Genomic DNA, 18,488 nt, shown 5'->3' with positions numbered 1-18,488 from the left:
TGTTCCCTTTCCCCTATTTGTTTGGCTTCAGTTGGAAACAGCGTCATTTCCCTGAACCAGCAACTTTGATGTTTACTTCCCTAGGGACCACTTCCGTGTCCTGTCATGACCTATGGCATGAGAACTACTCCCATGTTGCTCTTAACCTTTGCTTTCAGAACCAAAAGAAATCATACATTTGCTCCATATTTGATATATAGTGTTCAATGCCTGTTGTTTTTTAAGAAAAGCAAGAGACTTAGCTATTCATTAGCCTTCCCCATCATATATTTCTGATAAGCATTCTATAAATCTTTGTTGTTTGTTTTGCATTCATAAATCTTGATAATATCCTCTCTTATAGTTAGTGCTTTCCCAGTTGATAACTCCTTTACTGAATTTTGGCAAGAAAAGCCTATGTCATGATATTTTAAGTACTTCTTATTTTACTAACACTTAAAATCATCCTAGCCCAGTTCCAACTCTTTTTTTACAGAGAAGGAAAACCAAGCTATGAACAGGTAAGTAACAACTCAGCCAAGGTCAGAGTGGCAGAACTTTGACTAGAATCCTGGTCTCATTAAGTACTGATCCTGTATAGTTTTCTGCTATAGTCATTATTACATAATCACAAATTATTTATACTCATTAAAATCTCAGTAATGAGCACCTACCCTGTGCCAAGCTCTGTGCTAGATGCTTTCACACTCTCCTTTAAGTGAAGATTAACATATAAGACAAAGTTTTAAAGTTAAGATTATCAAGTCAAGCAAAAACTATAAACCCATTACAATTTTGGGAGAAGGGCCTTTTTCCTAAAAGGAATTTCAGTTAAGAACACTTTGGATCAGTGAGACCACTCAACTTAAAGGTTGTCTATTTTCTTGTCCCAACGATGCCCCCCACTTTGCTCTCTACATGCCCTTCTCCCCAAAACTCAATTTGGATTTGATAGGGTGTCTAACGTTAATTCAGTACTTCTATCTAATCTCATCAAGTTGCCGCTTTTCTACTACCTATTTTCTTTTTTCCTTCTGAAAGGCATTTTCCCAGGTCCTGAAGCAGGAATAGAATCCCAACATCTCCTTGTCTCTTCACCCCATATGCCTCTGCTATAGGTCTCACCTCACCACCCACCCTTACCCTTCCTGGTACAGCAAAGATGAAACAGACACAATGTAGTGGAAAGGTCTTGTGTATAGTTTTGTCCACTTCAGTGTGTGAGAGCTGCTCTCATTAGAGCCTAAGGGGAAAGGCATCTGTGCCTGGAGGAAGGGAAATTGCTCCCACACTATAGGCATCCGGCTGCATACGGAGGACTTTAAGCTTTAGTAGAAGTCTTTGTGTGAACAGCCCTTGGGTCATGCATGGGTCTTCCCCGACCGCTAAAATTTAGGTCACTTTTAACCAAGGATGTCTTCTGGATGGTGCGTTTTACCAACGTCTCCTGGTCCTGCTGCTTCTCTTCCCTGGGCTTCGAGCTTGGCCTCTTCTCTCGGCTCCTAGGCCTGATGTCTTCCTTCATGGTCCGACCTCTCCCCTGGTTCATCACCTTGGCCCTTGCTCCCTCCTTGGCTTTCGAACACACCGAGTCCTTGGCTCTTGGCCTGACCTTCCTCACCCTCGTGTTTCCCTTCGTGCTCCGTCTCCATAATTCCCTGGCCTTCTTGGCCGCCCTGCGATGCGTGCTGCGCCTCCGTGGGCTCCGTGGCCTAGGAGGAGTCCTCCTCGAAGAGCGCACGCCCCCCTCCAACCTCGGGCGTCCCGGCTTTCTCTTCGGCTTTGGACTCTTCCAAACCCTGAAGTAGCCGGAGGCATCGCTACCGCTGACTCGGAGAAGCGTGCCCTTAACATCAGACCTGGGTGCTTCGCCTGAGTGGCGGCACTTCCGGCGCACTTCGTAGCCAGCATTTCCGAGCTCCTTCTTGAGAGTGGCCAGAGTCAGCCCTTTGTGTGCTGTGATGGCTCGGAGCAACAACTGGGACACTTTGAGCACCGAGGGCGGACCCCGCCTTGGCGGTGCCCTGAGGGTTTTTTCCGTGGCCTGCTGGGTTTTAACTTCAGTGCCTTTGGATTCGCCAGTGGGCCCAGGCACCTCAGCCATGGCCCCGCTCCCGCCTCGGCGGGGCCACTGCTCTGGGCCTCCCCAGCCAAGGCAGGACCTAAAGCTGAGACTGGCTGGACCACGTCACAATGGCAAGGCCCCACAGAGATGTTCAGGTCCTGGTTAGGGAGCTGCCAGATCCCACCCAGGTAGGGTGTCCAATCAGACTTAACTTTCTTCTAGGTCTAAACCAATCCAGATCCTCAGCGCCTCTGCACCCATAAGAATCACCCTTATGATCCCAGGGTGTGTTCGCCCCGCCCCTTATTGTGCTACCACTTCTTGACCTTGATCTCAACCATTTTCTTAAGTTCACTATTTTTCCGTGGTCCTGAATACCATTGACCCACATTTCCCTAAGGTGAAAGAAGCTGCCCCCAACTATCTAAAACAGGTCATATGATGCCTCTAAAAAAAAAAAAAAAAAAATGTGGTAGTCTAGCAAACAACCCCCGACCTAGAAACTCCCACCTTTTCCGCCCACCAGTTAGAGATCTATGGTCATGCCTCCCTGATGTGTCTCATGACACGGTGGATTCTATGCAAGAATATGAAGGAAAGAAGGAACCACTAAACCACTACCCTAAACAATGATTCCTACATCTGAAATTCAGATGCCTCATTCGGTTGGATTGGAACAGTCCAATTTACAAATAGCCTAAGAATTCTGGTATAATCATTATTCTTTGAAAAGACCTTGCTTTTCTGCCTCTTGTCCTTCTTCTTGGATTGCCCACCCCTTTTCTCTGCCCAGTATAGCCTGTTCATCTTTCAGAGTCCTGCAAAATACCTTTTTCACTGAAGCCCCCTCATATTCTTTTGGTCAAATGATTTCTCTCAACTACCACATTAAAATTTTGCAATGCTATACTGCATTTTCTTTATTTTAAATTAATTCGGTACTAGAGGATACAATGAGGCACAATAGTTTTAACAAGAAAACAGCCTAGACTAAGAGCTGTAAGACATAGACACATACCCCAGCTCTTGAACAGCCATGTGGCATTGCTAAATCCCTCCATATCTTTGGATCTGACTTTTTTATCTTAAAAAAAAAAGCCAGTAATACGTTCCTACCAACATCACAGAATTATTGCAAAAATTCAGGAGAGGTGATGGTAGATGACAAAGGACTACCCAAATATAAGGCATAACATTAACTTTACCCTGAATGTTTATATCTTTCCAACTAAATTAAAAGGTCCCTGACAGCCAAATAGCCTTTGAATTTCTATGGTCCATGCTGCACTCAACATTATTCTTTATTAAACACAGCAGGCATTTAATTGAGTCTGTGTAAGCTCCTCTCTGGTGAGGAGACTTTCTCTGGATTCAAAGGAAACTCCCAGAAAATCAGGAGAAAGGAGCAGGATGAATCTCAAAGGGTTGAAAAGGAAGCTAGTTGCTCAAGGACTTACTATTTTGGACACAGTTTAGCTGGGAATTATTCAGAGAACACTTCAAATTGCAAAGCATATCCTACTTCTCCAAAGGACATTCACATATACCCAGCAGTCACAGGCTAGACTGTGACATAGTTTCTCCCAGGAATAAAAGTGCTAGAAAGTAGCTTAGACCAGTGCTTCTTAAACTTTAATGTGTACTTCAGAAAGTACAGATTCCAGTACATTAGGTCTGGAATGAGGCCAGAGGTTTTATCTTTCCAACAAGCTCCTAGGTAGTTCCATCTGGTTATAAAACAACCCTTAGAGGGAGTGGGGAGGAGACAGAACGGGAGAGGCAAGAGATTAGATTGGAAAGGTAGGTTAGGGCCAAGGTGTGAAGGACATAACATAAAAATGACACAGCTATAAGTAGTCACACAGCAGTAAGTGGTAGAGTGTGGATTCATGCCTAAGCCTACTGAATTCTAAGGCCTGAGTTACTAACTACTGAGCTAGGTTTCCTTTTCTCCAAGGTTGACCCTCCCCACACCTTTATGTGTCTCCACCACAGAGCAAGAGGAAGTTTGTCTCCACAATTACCGCTCAGAATCAAAAGGATCTACCAGCACTCATTGTACCTTCTCCCAGTCTTTAAATTAGAGCAGGGTACTGTGGATCTCTAAGAACAGGAGAATAACACATCAGCACAGGGACAATGCATGAATGAAGAGCTGTCAGATGGAGAGGCAGAGCCACATGGAGCAGGATTTCTCTCAATCGTGTAGTCTCTTGGTCTGGCAGTACTTCCTGTTTACAGAGGTCAGTGGCCATAGGATGGGGCAACCACTAGAGATAAAAGGGCAAAACTGTTTGCTTTGAGAATAAGAGGAAGGTAAATAAAGTCTGACCTTCATATCAACTGGCTCCAGGTAAAAATAGGTTGGCTGCACACAATGGTATCATCATGAGAGAAAGACAAGAACCAAATCGACCATGTTTATTGATACCCCAGTGATGAGAAAAGAGGCCAAATAGAAACCTTTGGGAGAGGGTGAAATTAAAGGAAAAGAAATATATGAAAGCAAAATAAAATAAAACATTTTCACTTATATATAACCATTCATTTATACATAGATTTCTGTATAAATATACTCTAAGTAATAGAGGAAAAACAAAAATGAGAGGTAGGAAACAAATGCCCTACTACCACTCAGCTGGTTCAGAGGTTAAGAAAGCCAGCTAGCTGACAGAAACTTTCTATAGCACCAATCCCTTGGAGTTACTTTGTTCCTCTTTGGAATAAATCTACTTGCCAGCCCTCTTATTCTGATGCCCCAAAACAAAAAGACATTTCAAAAAAAAAAAAAAAAAGGATTTCATTAGGAAAAGATTCACTACAAACCAGCATCATACCTCTAATTAGGAGACACCAACTCCAGCTCCAGAAAGACAAAACTGAACCATCTTTTCCAATTGTAATGGTCTATGATTACAAACCAGAAGTTACCACCTAGCACCACCCTGTTGTGAAAAAGATCAATAGCTCTTAATTTCTGGAAGCTTTGGAGTTAAGGGGGTGGGGGCAGAGGAGAAAAAAGGATACTTGGGAATAATGTTTAGCCTAAATCCTTCTGCTTCAAGTTCCAGAGCAAGATCATATTGTTCTCTGTTGGTAACAAGACTCTTCTATGATGGTCATGATTCTGTGAGGTCTCCAGAGGAACTTGGTTGCCTTAGACAGGGCTACCTTTAATTACTTACAAAATTCTAGAACATCAGATTTCATTAATCTCACTCCCTCACATAGAGTTATGCAGCTCTAACTTCATTAAAGATAACTCCATGTAAGGGTACAGCAAAATTTAGTAGCACACTCTGATCTAACTTCAATCTATACCTCACTGTCCCTCCTTGATCCACAGGCCTGCGGCCCCAAGGTTCTAGGTCTCACTCAATTATCTTGGATTGACTCAATTTATCTCTCCCAAAACCAAATGACATTAACCTGTTCAATAATCTATTATAACTCCCCCACTGACCTTAAACTGTTAGTTGTTTTTCCCCAAAAGACTCCTTTTCTCTCCTGAACTACTACTATGTGCCTGGCACGACAGTCATTTCAGCAAATAAACCCACCAGTCCACTCATGGCTTTTGGGAGGACTAAAGTAGTTCACACAAACGAATGCGAAAATAAAATATCAAGATTCCATAAAAGCATGGAAACAGACTAGCAATTGGGCATTCGTCCTTCTAATCCTCAGCATAATTGTTCATAAGAGAGTCTAGACAATCTAGATCCAGGTGATCTTACTGGAGGACCAGGAAAATCTCTCAGCAATTATATAAAAAATAAGATCTGGTCTCCCTGACTCCTCCCAGGAAGCTCTAAACACCTAGTGTAACACACCCCTCCCCACAAATATAAAATCTATACTCACCCCTCCAAAAATGACAAGAGAGAAATAAGGGCTTTGGTATTAGCAAAATCCTACCCAAGTTATTTTTCTCACCCAAAGGTGTGCTATATAAATTAAATCTCTCATAAATTACATCAAGCATCATTAATAGTTAAGTCTTTCCATGATCCCACAATGTGGGACCTCTAAGAACCATTCTGCTATAGTCAGTTAAATCTCAAAACTGAAAACCCATTTCTCTAAGGATTTTTACTTTCAATATGAGGCTTAGGTCATCCCTAGACACAGATAAGCTGCAGTCCCAGAATAACACTACATGCTGGGCATCATTCATTTCTGTTATAGTAACTCCCAGCCATGAAACCCCTTTGTCAATTCCCAAATTACAGTATAAATGAAGCCAAAGCAGAAACACAAAAAAATGGCAGAGTAAGAAATCAGTTACCATAGATATGTAACTCTTGTAGTCTGAAAATTGAAATATCTCAGACCTATAACCACAAGGAACCTTATTTCTATCCTAATCTTTGCAAATCTAAAATTCCAGGAAATCCAAATTCACTAACTAAAAATTTCTTTCCTCCAAATTAAATGGTGTAAATAAATGCCCATGCTCAGGAATACAACCAAGAGCAAGACTGATTTGCATTCACAATTCACAATACACTTCCTGGAATTATCCTGAATAATTTCCCCCATTTTTTCCTTCAAACCTGCAGTTCTAAATATTTCATTTCAAAAACACTCACCTCTCCATTTCCTGGGAATAATTACATCTAATTTTCTATTTTAATCCTACTCTTCTTCCTGGCTTTTTCTCAGCTTTTGATCCATCTAGGGAAGAAGAGCTACTTTTTATTGAAGGCCTATGGATCAGGTATTATGTAGAAGTTATCACTAATTCTTTCAACAGCACTGAAAACTGGATAATATTATTCACATTTACAGATGACAAGGTAAGTGGTGTACTGAAGGAAAAGTTTGGAATAAGAATTCTCTACACCTCACAATTAAGCCTACCAAGGATTCCTAGTTTTCATTTTCCATTTAGAAAAAAAGAAATCGCCACACCAGCTCTTATATCATTTCACTAATCAAAGCTTTGGGCAAGCAATTCAGATTCCCCTTTCCTCCCTATACCTTCTACCATACTAGTTATGCCAGTTGCCAAATTATTGCTTTTGTTACCTGAATGTGAAAATGGATCTGGGCCTTTTAAATATTTTTCCTTTTCCAGCTGACGTGATGTTAAGCTTTATAAGTAAAGGGTACTGCAGAGACTTTGCAGGAGGAAAGGGTTTTCCCTTTCAGTTTGGTTCTCTGGTCCTTCACCAGGTTGCTAGAGCAGAGGTTGGAAAACTGTGGCCCATGGGCCAAAACCAGCCTGCTGCCTATTTTTGTATGGTGTGTAGGCACAACTCATGTGGACTAGCACTTTGAGCTGCAGAGAACAAGACATAATGTCCCCACCTCATTTCACAGTCCACTCCCAACATATGCTTCCCTGGCCTGGGCCGTGCCTCACCACTCTCTAGGGCCAGTGCTGGCCCCATACACAGTCCCCATTCTCCACTGGTGGCAAATGAAAAACAAATTTATATATCTTTTTTAAATGTTTTTTTTAAAAATTATTATTTATTTTGAGAGAGCACACGAGCTGGGGAGAGGCAGAGAGAGAGGAGAAAGAGAGAGAATCCCAAGCAGACTCTGCACTGTCAGTACAGAGCCCAGTGTGGCGCTCGACCTCACAAACTGCAAGATCATGACCTGAGCTGAAATCAAGAGTTGGACACTTAACCAACTGAGCCACCCAGGTGGCTAAAAGACCTACCTTTACCTTTAACAAGGTAGGAGTAACTTTTCATGAGAAAAACGCATAGAATACCATAGTTAATAACTTGAAAAATTTTAAGCACAATACTCATGTTTAACAACACACTGATAAAACTGAGATGGATCAAAGAGTTAAACATATAAAATGAAAGCAGGAAGAAGTTTATGTATTTATCTGATTTTAGGAAGAAGAAATATTTTCTAAGTATAAAATTAATGGAAGATACCACAGAGGAAATACTGACATGATTATATAAAAATCTAAAAGTTTTGTGCATTAAAGGATTAAGACAAGAGTGAAAAAGCAAACTGAGGAAAAATCTGCCAAAACAGTCTGAGAGTTATTTCAAAATTAAGAGTAAACCCCCAAATTAAGCAATATATAAATGAAAATAATGGTTACTATGTGAAAAAAACAAGCTCTTCCCTTGACTATAATAACATTACAAAGGAAGTAATAATTTTTGACCTATCAAAGTAACAAAGATTATTTTTTAATAAAAACAGAGATAAGAGACTTCTATTCCCTGATAAGATAATCACTTCCACTCAACCTCTCCTATAAATAAAAACCTTGGACTAAAATATATAAAACTACCAGAAGCCTCTAAAAAGCAGATAAAAGCAGGCAGACTGGCTCAGGGTCTCAGGACTTAGGGGACACGGTAGCTGCAAGTTCCTTGAGTTTTCTTTTTTGCCTCATATATATTCTGGACGCTAGAGCAGCCTAAAAACCAGAACTTCCAATGGCCCAGACAGGAAGAAAAAAAAAAAAAAAGGAGAAAATTCTATTCTGTCTAGCTATAGGACTGGCAAATAAGAAAGGGAGGACCATGGGATGGAATCTTTCCAATTTTTACCTATCCTATTCCAGGTGGTTATCCTCAAACTAGCAGCACTCCTTCCCCTCCTCACAACCAGTGAGGTAGCTCCTGAAAGGCAAACCCTATTTCAGCCTTCTACTCTATTCCAGGGAAGTGCCAATAAAGAGGCAGAGCAACTCCTCCTCCCCACTGTGCAGCAGTAGCAGATTCCGCATAACATAATCCTACAGCAACACTGTAGGGACTCAGCAGAATGGAGATGACAGAAGAAAGAGTCACTGAGCTTGAAGATAAAAAAAAAAAAGTATTCAATATAAACAAGGAAAAAAAAATGAAATGAGTTGAAAATAGTCTTAGAGACCTGTAGGACAATATCAAAAGGAACAATATTCATGTCACAGAAGTTTCAGAGGGAGAAGAGAAAGAGACTGGAGCAGAAAAAATACATAATCATACATACATATAAAATAGTTGAAAATTACCCAAATTTAGTGAAAGGTATAAATTCACAGATCCAAAAAAGCACAGCAAAACCCAAACAGATGAACTTAAAATTATAGTCAGACACATCATAATCAAACTACTTAAAAAACTGGAAGAAAAAAACCTGAAAAGCAGACAAAGAAATACAAGACATTACATTAAGGGGAACAAAGACTCAAATCATGGCATTCAGGCCATTAGTGGAACATTTTTAAATGACCAATTATTGGTCCAGATGGCTTCTAAAATCCCTTCTGTGGGTTGCAAATTGAATATGGTGTTTGCGTGTAATTGAATGGACAACTGTACACACACATGAAAAGGAGATACTGAATAATTCACTAAAGTGTACTACCTTCTCTGCATGAGAAGGATTAGAGAGAAAAAGAAAAGGCCTTACTGTTCCCTAGGGCACTGATTCTCAAAATGTAGTCCTTACACCCCTGGGAAAGTCAAGACTTTCAGGGGAGTATCACGAGGTCAAAACTTTTCATAATAATCCTTAGAAACTATTTACCTGTGTTGACCTTGACTCCAATAGTGCAAAACCAATAGTGGGTAAAACTGCTGGCGTTTAAGCATGAATCAAGGCAGTGGCACCAAACTACTAGAAGACACTATATTCTTTACCACTACACACTTCTAGAAAAGAAAGGGAAGAAAAGTTTTACTTTAAATATCGTTGATGAAGCAATAAAAACTAATTTTATTAAATCCAAACCCTTGACTACCCTTTTTTAAATATTCTGTGTAGCAAAATATTTATATTTATTTTTATCTTTACTTTTTATCTTATTTAAAACTTTATATTATTTTTATTTATATTTATGACTGTATACCTAAACCAATTCTACTATGTACTGTCCCAAAGAAAACAGGGTGAGCAACATTTCCCCTGCTTATTCTACCTTCGTCCTGTTCACGTCCTATACTGACCACGTAATGAGTCTCCTGCCTCTTCCCTTGCTGTAGAATATTTGTATTCGGAAAGCCTCCATTTCTGGATCTGCTAAAATCGTTCTTCAAAAATTCGCAAACTTCCCCACCTCCAGAAGTGAAGGTTCACAAACAGACCTGGCAGGGATGCAGGCATAAGACTCGCCAGGGAGGTGGAGGGGCCCTCAGAAGACCAGAGGAATCCAAATTAAAATGATGGTTCACAGGTAACCTAATTCGGAGAGAGGGCACAGCCTCCCCAGGCTGCCCCGCCCTCTGACCTAGAAAACCCGGAACTCACGAGTCAATAGTGGCCAAGCCCTGGAATTATAGTAGGCGGTGCTTCGCTGCAAGAACAAAACAAAACAAAACAAAACAAAACAAAACAAAACAAAACAAAACAAAACAAAACACCTCAAACCTCCTCCCAGGAGCCTCCGCGCGGTGAGAAAAGCAAATGTTAGCCAATGAGAGCAGTTGTTCCGTGGCTTTCCCGCCCTATACCCCAAAGGCTGAAGGAAGGCGGCTCTTTAGAGCCAGCGGGGAGTTATAAAGGACCTCGGTAGCCGCTGCCAGAGAGCATCTGCCCCGCGTGGGATAAGAGGAACAAAAAAAGCTAAATAACAGTCAAAGGAGGAAATGCGACCATTATTAGGTAAGGCCTGGGAGCGAAAGGAACACTGAGAATGAAGGTTACTTTGTGAGGCTGGGGAGAGGAAAATGCTGGCCAAGTGGATGGAGGAAGAGACTCTTGGAGGTGGGAAAGAGTTGCTTGTGAAAGGTTTAGACCGGGCAGAGAACAGGTAACAAGGCATTTAGTCAGAAAGAATGGCATGGGCAGGGCCACAAGACGTCCTTTCTCCTGTGCCTAGACCAGGTATTTCTGAATAGTCCACAAAATATATCCTTTCCCTTCCTGTGTTCACCTGCAAGTGTTTCCTTGTCCTCTGAAGAGCTTTCCTACTACAGGTGATGGTGTTTCGGAGTGATGGTGGGGCTCCAGAGCTAATGGCCAAGAAAGAATTCTTGAAAAGTCTTTGGTGCAAAAAGGTGATTTTATTAAAGCACAAGGACAGGACCCATGGGCAGAGAGAGCTGCACTGGGGTTGTGACGGGTAACTGGTTATATACCTGCAGGTTGGGAGGGGTTTAGGGATAGAGTAAGTGTCTAACGTATTTTGGAAGCAAGGTTTCCAGGACCTTAACAGGCTAGTGTTGTGAGGAAAACGCTATTTATTGCTGTTTAGTAGAACCTCAGTCATGAGACCGTTTAGATGTATATCAGAGGGCCATAAGCTTGGAGTGTGATTGCCAGCATATATCTTGGGGCAGTTGAGATAAAGGAAGTAGGCGTATAGGATGCTGGGGGGTAAGGATAATGTTAAGCCAAGATTCCCTTTTGCCCGTAGCAAAGCTCATCCAGGCAGCTGAGCTCCTAGAGGAAGATCACTCTGCCTGTTTCAAGGACTTGTCAACGGACTGTAGGCAATAAGAGAATTTAATTTGTCATTTGGCCTTAGTTTCCCACATTGCCATGGCAAGCACTTAAACTCCTTTCCTTTGTTCTTGGGTAGCCAGGAGTGTCCGAGGAATATCACATATATCCCACCTGGGGTTGGAGGCTGGGGCGGGGGTGGGGGTTGCTGTTAGCCTGTACTTTGCCAAGGGAGCTTGCCCCGTTTTCCCTCATCAGTCTCTATGCTGTACATTACATACCCATGACTTATTTTATAACTGGAAATTTGTTTCACCCATTTCACTGATCTATCCCCCCCCCCCACCTCTGGCAACCACCAATCTGTTCTCTATCTATGAGTTGGGTTTTTTCTTGTTTTTGTTGTTGTTTTGTTCTTTTGTTTTGTTTTGTTTTTATTTATTTTTTAATATAATTTATTGTCAAATTGGTTTCCATACAACACCGAGTGCTCATCCCAAGTGCCCTCCTCCATGCCTATCACCCACTTTCCCCTCTCCCCCACCCTCCATCAACCCTGTTTGTTCTCAGTCCTTAAGAATCTCCTACGGTTTGCCTCCCTCCCTCTCTGTTTGTAACTATTTTTTCCCCTTCCCCTCCCCAATGGTCTTCTGTTCAGTTTCTCAAGATCCACATATGAGTGAAAACATATGGTATCTGTCCTTCTCTGACTGACTTATTTCACTCAGCATAATACCCTCCAGTTCCATCCACATTGCTGCAAATGGCCAGATTTCATTCTTTCTCATTGCCAGGTAGTATTCCATTGTAAATATAAACCACATCTTCTTTATCCATTTGTCAGTTGATGGACATTTAGGCTTTTTCCATAATTTGCTATTGTTGAAAGTGCTGCTATAAACATTGGGGTATAAGTGCCCCTATGCATCAGTATTCCTGTATCCCTTGGATAAATTCCTAGCAGTGCTATTGCTGGGTCATAGGGTAGATCTATTTTTAATTTTTTTGAGGAACCTCCACACTGTTTTCCAGAGCGACTGCGCAAGTTTGCATTCCCACCAGCAGTGCAGGAGGGTTCCCGTTTCTCCACATCCTCACCAGCATCTATAGTCTCCTGATTTGTTCATTTTAGCCACTCTGACCGGCATGAGGTGGTATCTCAGTGTGGTTTTGATTTGTATTTCCCTGATGAGGAGTGATGTTGAGCATCTTTTCATGTGTCTGTGGGCCATCTGGATGTCTTCTTTGCAAAAGTGTGTATTCACGCTTTTCCATTTCCTAACTGGATTATTTGTTTTTCGGGTGTGGAGTTTGGTGAGTTCTTTGTAGATTTTAGATACTAGCCCTTTATCTGATATGTCATTTGCAAATATCTTTTCCCATTCCGTCAGTTGCCTTTTAGTTTTGTTGATTGTTTCCTTTGCTGTGCAGAAGCCTTTTATCTTGATGAGGTCCCAATAGTTCATTTTTGCTTTTAATTCCCTTGCCTTTGGAGATGTGTTGAGTAAGAAATTGCTACGGCTGAGGTCAAAGAGGTTTTTGCCTGCTTTCTCCTTTAGGGTTTTGATGGTTTCCTGTCTCAAATTCAGGTCCTTCATCCATTTGAGATTATTTTTGTGTATGATGTAAAAAAGTTGTCTAGTTTCATTCTTCTTCATGTTGCTGTCCAGTTCTCCCAAAACCATTTGTTGAAGAGACTTTTTTTTCCAGTGGATACTCTTTCCTGTTTTGTCAAAGGTTAGTTGGCCATACATTTGTGGGTCCAGTTCTGGGTTCTCTATTCTATTCCATTGGTCTATGTGTCTGTTTTTGTGCCAATACCATACTGTCTTGATGATGACAGCTCTGTAGTAGAGGCTAAAGTCTGGGATTGTGATGCCTCCCGCTTTGGTTTTCTTCTTCAATATTACTTTTGCTATTTGGGCTCTTATGTGGTTCCATACAAATTTTAGGATTGTTTATTCTAGCTTTGAGAAGAATGCTTGTCAATTTTGATTGGGATTGCATTGAATGTGTAGATTGCTTTGGGTAGTATTGACATTTTAACAATATTTATTCTTCCAATCCATGAGCATGGAATGTTTTTCCATTTCTTTGTGTCTTCTTCAATTTCCTTCATGAGCTTTCAATAGTTTTCAGCTTACATGTCTTTTACATCTTTGGCTAGGTTTATTCCTAGGTATTTTATGGTTCTTGGTGCAATTGTAAATGGGATCAGTTTCTTGATTTATTTTTCTGTTGCTTCATTATTGGTGTATAGAAATGCAGCTGCTTTCTGTACATTGATTTTGTACCCTGCAACTTTGCTGAATTCATGTATCAGTTCTAGGAGTCTTTGGTGGAGCCTTTTGGGTTTTCCATGTAGTATATCATGTCGTCTGCAAAAGGAAAGTTTGACTTCTTCTTTGCCAATTTTGATGCCTTTTATTTCATTTTGTTGTCTAATTGCTGATGCTAGGACTTCCAACACTGTGTTAACTAACAGTGGTGAGAGTGGACTTCCCTATTGTGTTCCTTATCTCAGTGGGGGAGCTCTCAGTTTTTCCCCATTGAGGATGATATTAGCTGTGGGCTTTTCATATATGGCTTTTATGATGTTTAAGTATGTTCCTTCTATCCCAACTTTCTTGAGGGTTTTTATTAAGAAAAAAAATGCTGTATTTTGTCAAATGCTTTTTTTACATCTATTGACAGGATCATATGGTTCTTATCCTTTCTTTTATTAATGTGATGTATCACATTGAATTGATTTGCGGGTATTGAACCAACCCTGCAGCCCAGGAATGAATCCCACTTGATCATGGTGAATAATTCTTTTTATATGCTGTTGAATTTGATTTGCTAGTATCTTGTTGAGAATTTTTGCATCCATGTTCATCAGGGATGTTGGCCTGTAATGCTCCTTTTTTGTGGGGTGTCTGTCTGGTTTGGGAATCAAGGTAATGAGGGCTTCATAGAATGAATCCAGAAGTTTTCCTTCCATTTCTATTTTTGGAACAGCTTGAGAAGGATAGGTTTAACTCTGCTTTAAATGTCTGGTAGAATTCCCCTGGGAAGCCATCTGGCCCAAGACTCTTTTTTGTTGGGAGACTTTTGATAACTGATTCAATTTCTTCACTAGTTATGGGTCTGTTCAAATTTTCTATTTCTTCCTGTTTGAGTTTTGGTAGTGTGTGGGTGTCTAGGAATTTGTCCATTTCTTCCAGGTTGTCCAGTTTGTTGGCATATAATTTTTCATGCATTCTCTGATAATTGCTTGTATTTCTGAGGGATTGGTTGTGGATAAATCCATTTTCATTCATAATTTTATCTATTTGGGTCCTCTCTCTTTTCTTTTTGAGAAGTCTGGCTTTGGGTTTATCAGTCTTGTTTATTTTTTCAAAAAACAACTCTTACTTTCGTTGATCTGTTCTACTGTTTTTTTTTTTTTTTTTGGATTCCATATTGTTTATTTCTGCTCTGATCTTTATTATTTCTCTTCTTCTACTGAGTTTGGGGTTTCTTTGTTGTTCTGCTTCTAGTTCCTTTAAGTGTGCTGTTAGATTTTGTATTTGGGATTTTTCTTGTTTCTTGAGATAGGCCTGGATTGCAATGTATTTTCCTCTTAGGACTACCTTTGCTGCATCCCAAAGGGTTTGGACTGTTGTGTTTTCATTTTCATTTGTTTCCATATATTTTTTAGTTTATTCTTTAATAGCCTGGTTGACCCATTCATTCTTTAGTATGATGTTCTTTAACCTCCATGCATTTGGAAGTTTTCCAAACTTTTTCCTGGGGGGGATTTCAAGTTTCATAGCATTGTGATCTGAAAGTGTGATCTCAATTCTTTTGTATTTATTGAGGGCTATTTTGTGAACCAGTATGTGATCTATCTTGAGGAATGTTCCACATGCATTCAAGAAGAATGTATTTTCTGCTGCTTTTGGACGAAAAGTTCTAAATATATCTGTCAAGTCTATCTGGTCTAGTGTATCATTCAGGGCCATTGTTTCTTTATTGGTTTTCCATCTAGATGATATGTCCATTGTTGTAAGTGGAGTATTAAAGTCCCCTGCAATTACCACATTCTTACCAATGAGATTGCTTAGATTTGTGATTAATTGTTTTATATATTTGGATGCCTTGAATTTGGTGCATAAGCACTTAAAATTGTTAGGCCCTGTAATTATTATATAATGCTCTTCTTCATCTCTTGTTACAGTCTTTAGTTTGAAATATAGTTTGTCTAATATAATTATGGTTCCAGCTTTCTTTTGACTTCCAGTAGCACATCAAACATTTTTTAATGGACAAGACTAAACTATCATAACTATGGATGCATATTTGTGTGATAAAACTGTATTTTAAAAAAGCAAGGAGTGATTACTTTAAAAGTCATGAGAGCATTTACATATGGGGGAAGAGAGAGGATTATTACTGGGACAAGGTTAATAGAATTTCTGGAGTGAGGTGCACAGTTCTATTTCTTCACCTGGGTTTCTCCTACTGGAGTCCATGAGGTACCAGTTTATTGTCTTCTACACTTGCCTCGTTATAGTCATATAATTCATGCTAATTGAATTAATGTAATTCATAGTACAGTCTCAAGACATCTCACACTAAGGACAGAAAATCCTTACAAGATGGAGAGACGCTGAATTTTCCTGTCACCTATTGCACCCCTAGTATTAGTGGGTTTTAATGTCTGAGGGCACTTATATGTGTGTTTATTAGGGAGGGGTAATACTCATAGTGACTTGTGTCTTAATTTTTAATAGTAAAGTTATAAACTTTATATTCAACTTGGATTTTTTGTAAACGTTTATGTTTACTTCTTTTGAGATTTAGTGCTCATTTAGTTTATAAATTTAACAAATTAAATTTCCTTAAATATTGAACACCATTTACAAACTTTCTCTCCAGCATTAAACCCTGTTATACACTAAAAGGATTCTGAACCATTTATTTGTCCTGAAATTACACCATCTTTCTCTTTCATAATTCTTATGTGTGTCATGGCTACCATTTTGTAGTCCTATTGATATTTACTACCTTCAGAAGTAAATTGTTCCCCTGACTACCATCCGTCAGGGTTCCTTTCCTCCTATGTAGGGCCCCTCCAATCAGAGTAAACATTAATTATCACTAGGTCACCTGTGATGGACCTTTAGCTGGTCAGTGTAAATTCAGTAGAATAATTTACCTTAAAAAATACTGTGCTTACTGATGTACTCAAATGCCTAGATATTGCAATAACAATATTCTTATCCACACTGACCAATTATTTTTTTTCTTCCTTTTCTTCAAACCTTTTTTTGGCTCACTTTCTTCTTTTTAACATCATTGACTGAGTCCAGTGGCTTAAATTGTAGCTGTAACTTCAACACTGGGGGACATTGAGGCAGAGTTGCCATTACTTACAAAGCCTGGCTTGCTCTGTTGTAGCGGTTAAGATTTATGGACTCTGAAGTCTGGCAAACTTGGGTTTGAATCACAGCACTAACACTTATTTGATGTGTGATCTTGGGCAAGTGATTTCACTTCTCTCAATTTCATCCATAAAATGTGGATATTATGAGGAATAAATAAGGCTGATATTTCTAGAGCATTTAGTGCTTTATTGATAATGTTGTTGTAGCTTAAAGCAAAATATAGTACTTACCTTGGTTCTTAATATCCTCTTTCTTATTTGCACATGTAGAAATCAGGAATCCTCCTCTACTTTGAGATGAATATCAAAATACACCTCTTCATGAAGTTGTCCTGATTCCCTCAATATAATATAACCTTTGCTTCTTCTTAAAATCCATGCACTTTGTGCCTCATTAGTGTACTTATCTTGTATCCTCAATGGATTATAAGCTCCTTTGCACAAATACTCCCTAAAACCTAAAATATCACTTTGCATATAGCATAGGCAATAACTGGTGAAATAAACCAGCAGTTACTTATCATTAATGCTACTGTCAGTGTTCTTCAGCCAAAGGCTGCAGGAACACCTGCAGTTAAACAAGTTGGATCTTTTACTCACTCATAGCAAGAGAGAACATGTACCACAAGGAGCTGTGGAGTGTCTCAGTAAGAGGATGTTAGAAAGAATTTATTTTGGGATTTGGGCTTTGTTTGGTAATTTGGGGGGAGAGTCTGAGGAAGTGGAGGTTTTAGACTTGGTGGTTCTAAAAATCAAGGCAACACTATGATTGGGTATTAATAAATTTTATCTATGGGGAGCATAAACTAGGGCAGAGGCAAAGATGTAATTGGTAAAGAAGTAGCATTAATTCATTTAGTTGACAGGGAAATGTTTGGCATTGTGGGTTGTACAAGGTGTCTGAAGTGGATATCCTTGTGAGATTATGTCCAAATAGAAGACACCATAGCTTATCTGTGAGTGTCAAAGCAGTTCCTGGATATTAGGGGTAGTTTTTTCTTTCTCACTACATTCCATTTGTGGAAATCCCACACATTTGTTGTTTCTCTGTCAAGAATTACAAAAGGTAATTTTGCTTTGCTCTTGGTGTTGAACTCTAAGATTCAGGCTATCACAAATGTCTCTAATTGGTCTTGGACCTAAGAAGAAGTTTTCCTTTTGAGTAGTGATTGGGACCTTTCTTTTCCCCTCAAAATTTAAGAACTCCTTGATACACAAATAGAAATATATTATTGCCCTTGAAAAATTAACCATGATCATACTATAAAGGCTTTGAAGTGACTTTGAAGTCAGACCATCTGGGTTCATTTTCCAACTCTGACACCTTTCTACACTTGTGATTTTTAGAAAGTTATTTAATTTCTCTGCTCCTTAGGTTTCCTTATTTTAAAAATAGGTTTAATACTACCTATGATACATTGTTGAAATCATTATATAACTTATTAAATCCACTAGAAAATAAGTCCAATGACTGCAAGGATGGTTCCATATTCACAGATCAATCAACATGATACACCACATTAATAAAAGAAAGGATAAGAACCATATGATGATTTCAATAGATGCAGTAAAAGCATTTGACAAAGTACAACATCCATTCATCATAAAAACCCTCAACAAAGTAGGGATAGAGGGAACATACCTCAACATCATAAAGGCCACATATGAAAGTCCCACAGC

General features: G+C 39.6%; 2 protein-coding genes across 3 annotated transcripts in view; one reads left to right on the top strand and one right to left on the bottom strand.

Annotated features, from left to right (window-relative positions):
• Positions 1–1,270: 1,270 nt before the first annotated feature.
• On the bottom strand, positions 1,271–3,089 carry LOC124501895 (testis-specific H1 histone). Its single transcript, XM_047066348.1, is given in 3 exon segments — positions 1,271–2,112; positions 2,115–2,214; positions 3,063–3,089. Coding segments are annotated over 3 exon segments (939 nt in total). The 3' UTR covers positions 1,271–1,300.
• A 6,707-nt stretch (positions 3,090–9,796) lies between these two features.
• The window catches only part of LOC124502589 (olfactory receptor 10AD1-like), an 88,316-nt gene continuing 79,624 nt past the window's right edge, over positions 9,797–18,488 (top strand). For both annotated transcript variants that reach the window (XM_047067300.1, XM_047067301.1), the window contains exon 1: positions 9,797–10,618. The gene's annotated coding sequence lies outside the window, so the exon portion shown is untranslated. The remainder of the gene's footprint in view (positions 10,619–18,488) is intronic.

The sequence above is a fragment of the Lynx rufus genome, unplaced genomic scaffold (assembly GCF_022079265.1).
Source record: "Lynx rufus isolate CCGP_SWC_20201006 ecotype Redwood Valley unplaced genomic scaffold, mLynRuf1.p SCAF_7, whole genome shotgun sequence".
NCBI lineage: Eukaryota > Metazoa > Chordata > Mammalia > Carnivora > Felidae > Lynx > Lynx rufus.
This window is presented reverse-complemented; position numbering and strand designations above follow the sequence as displayed.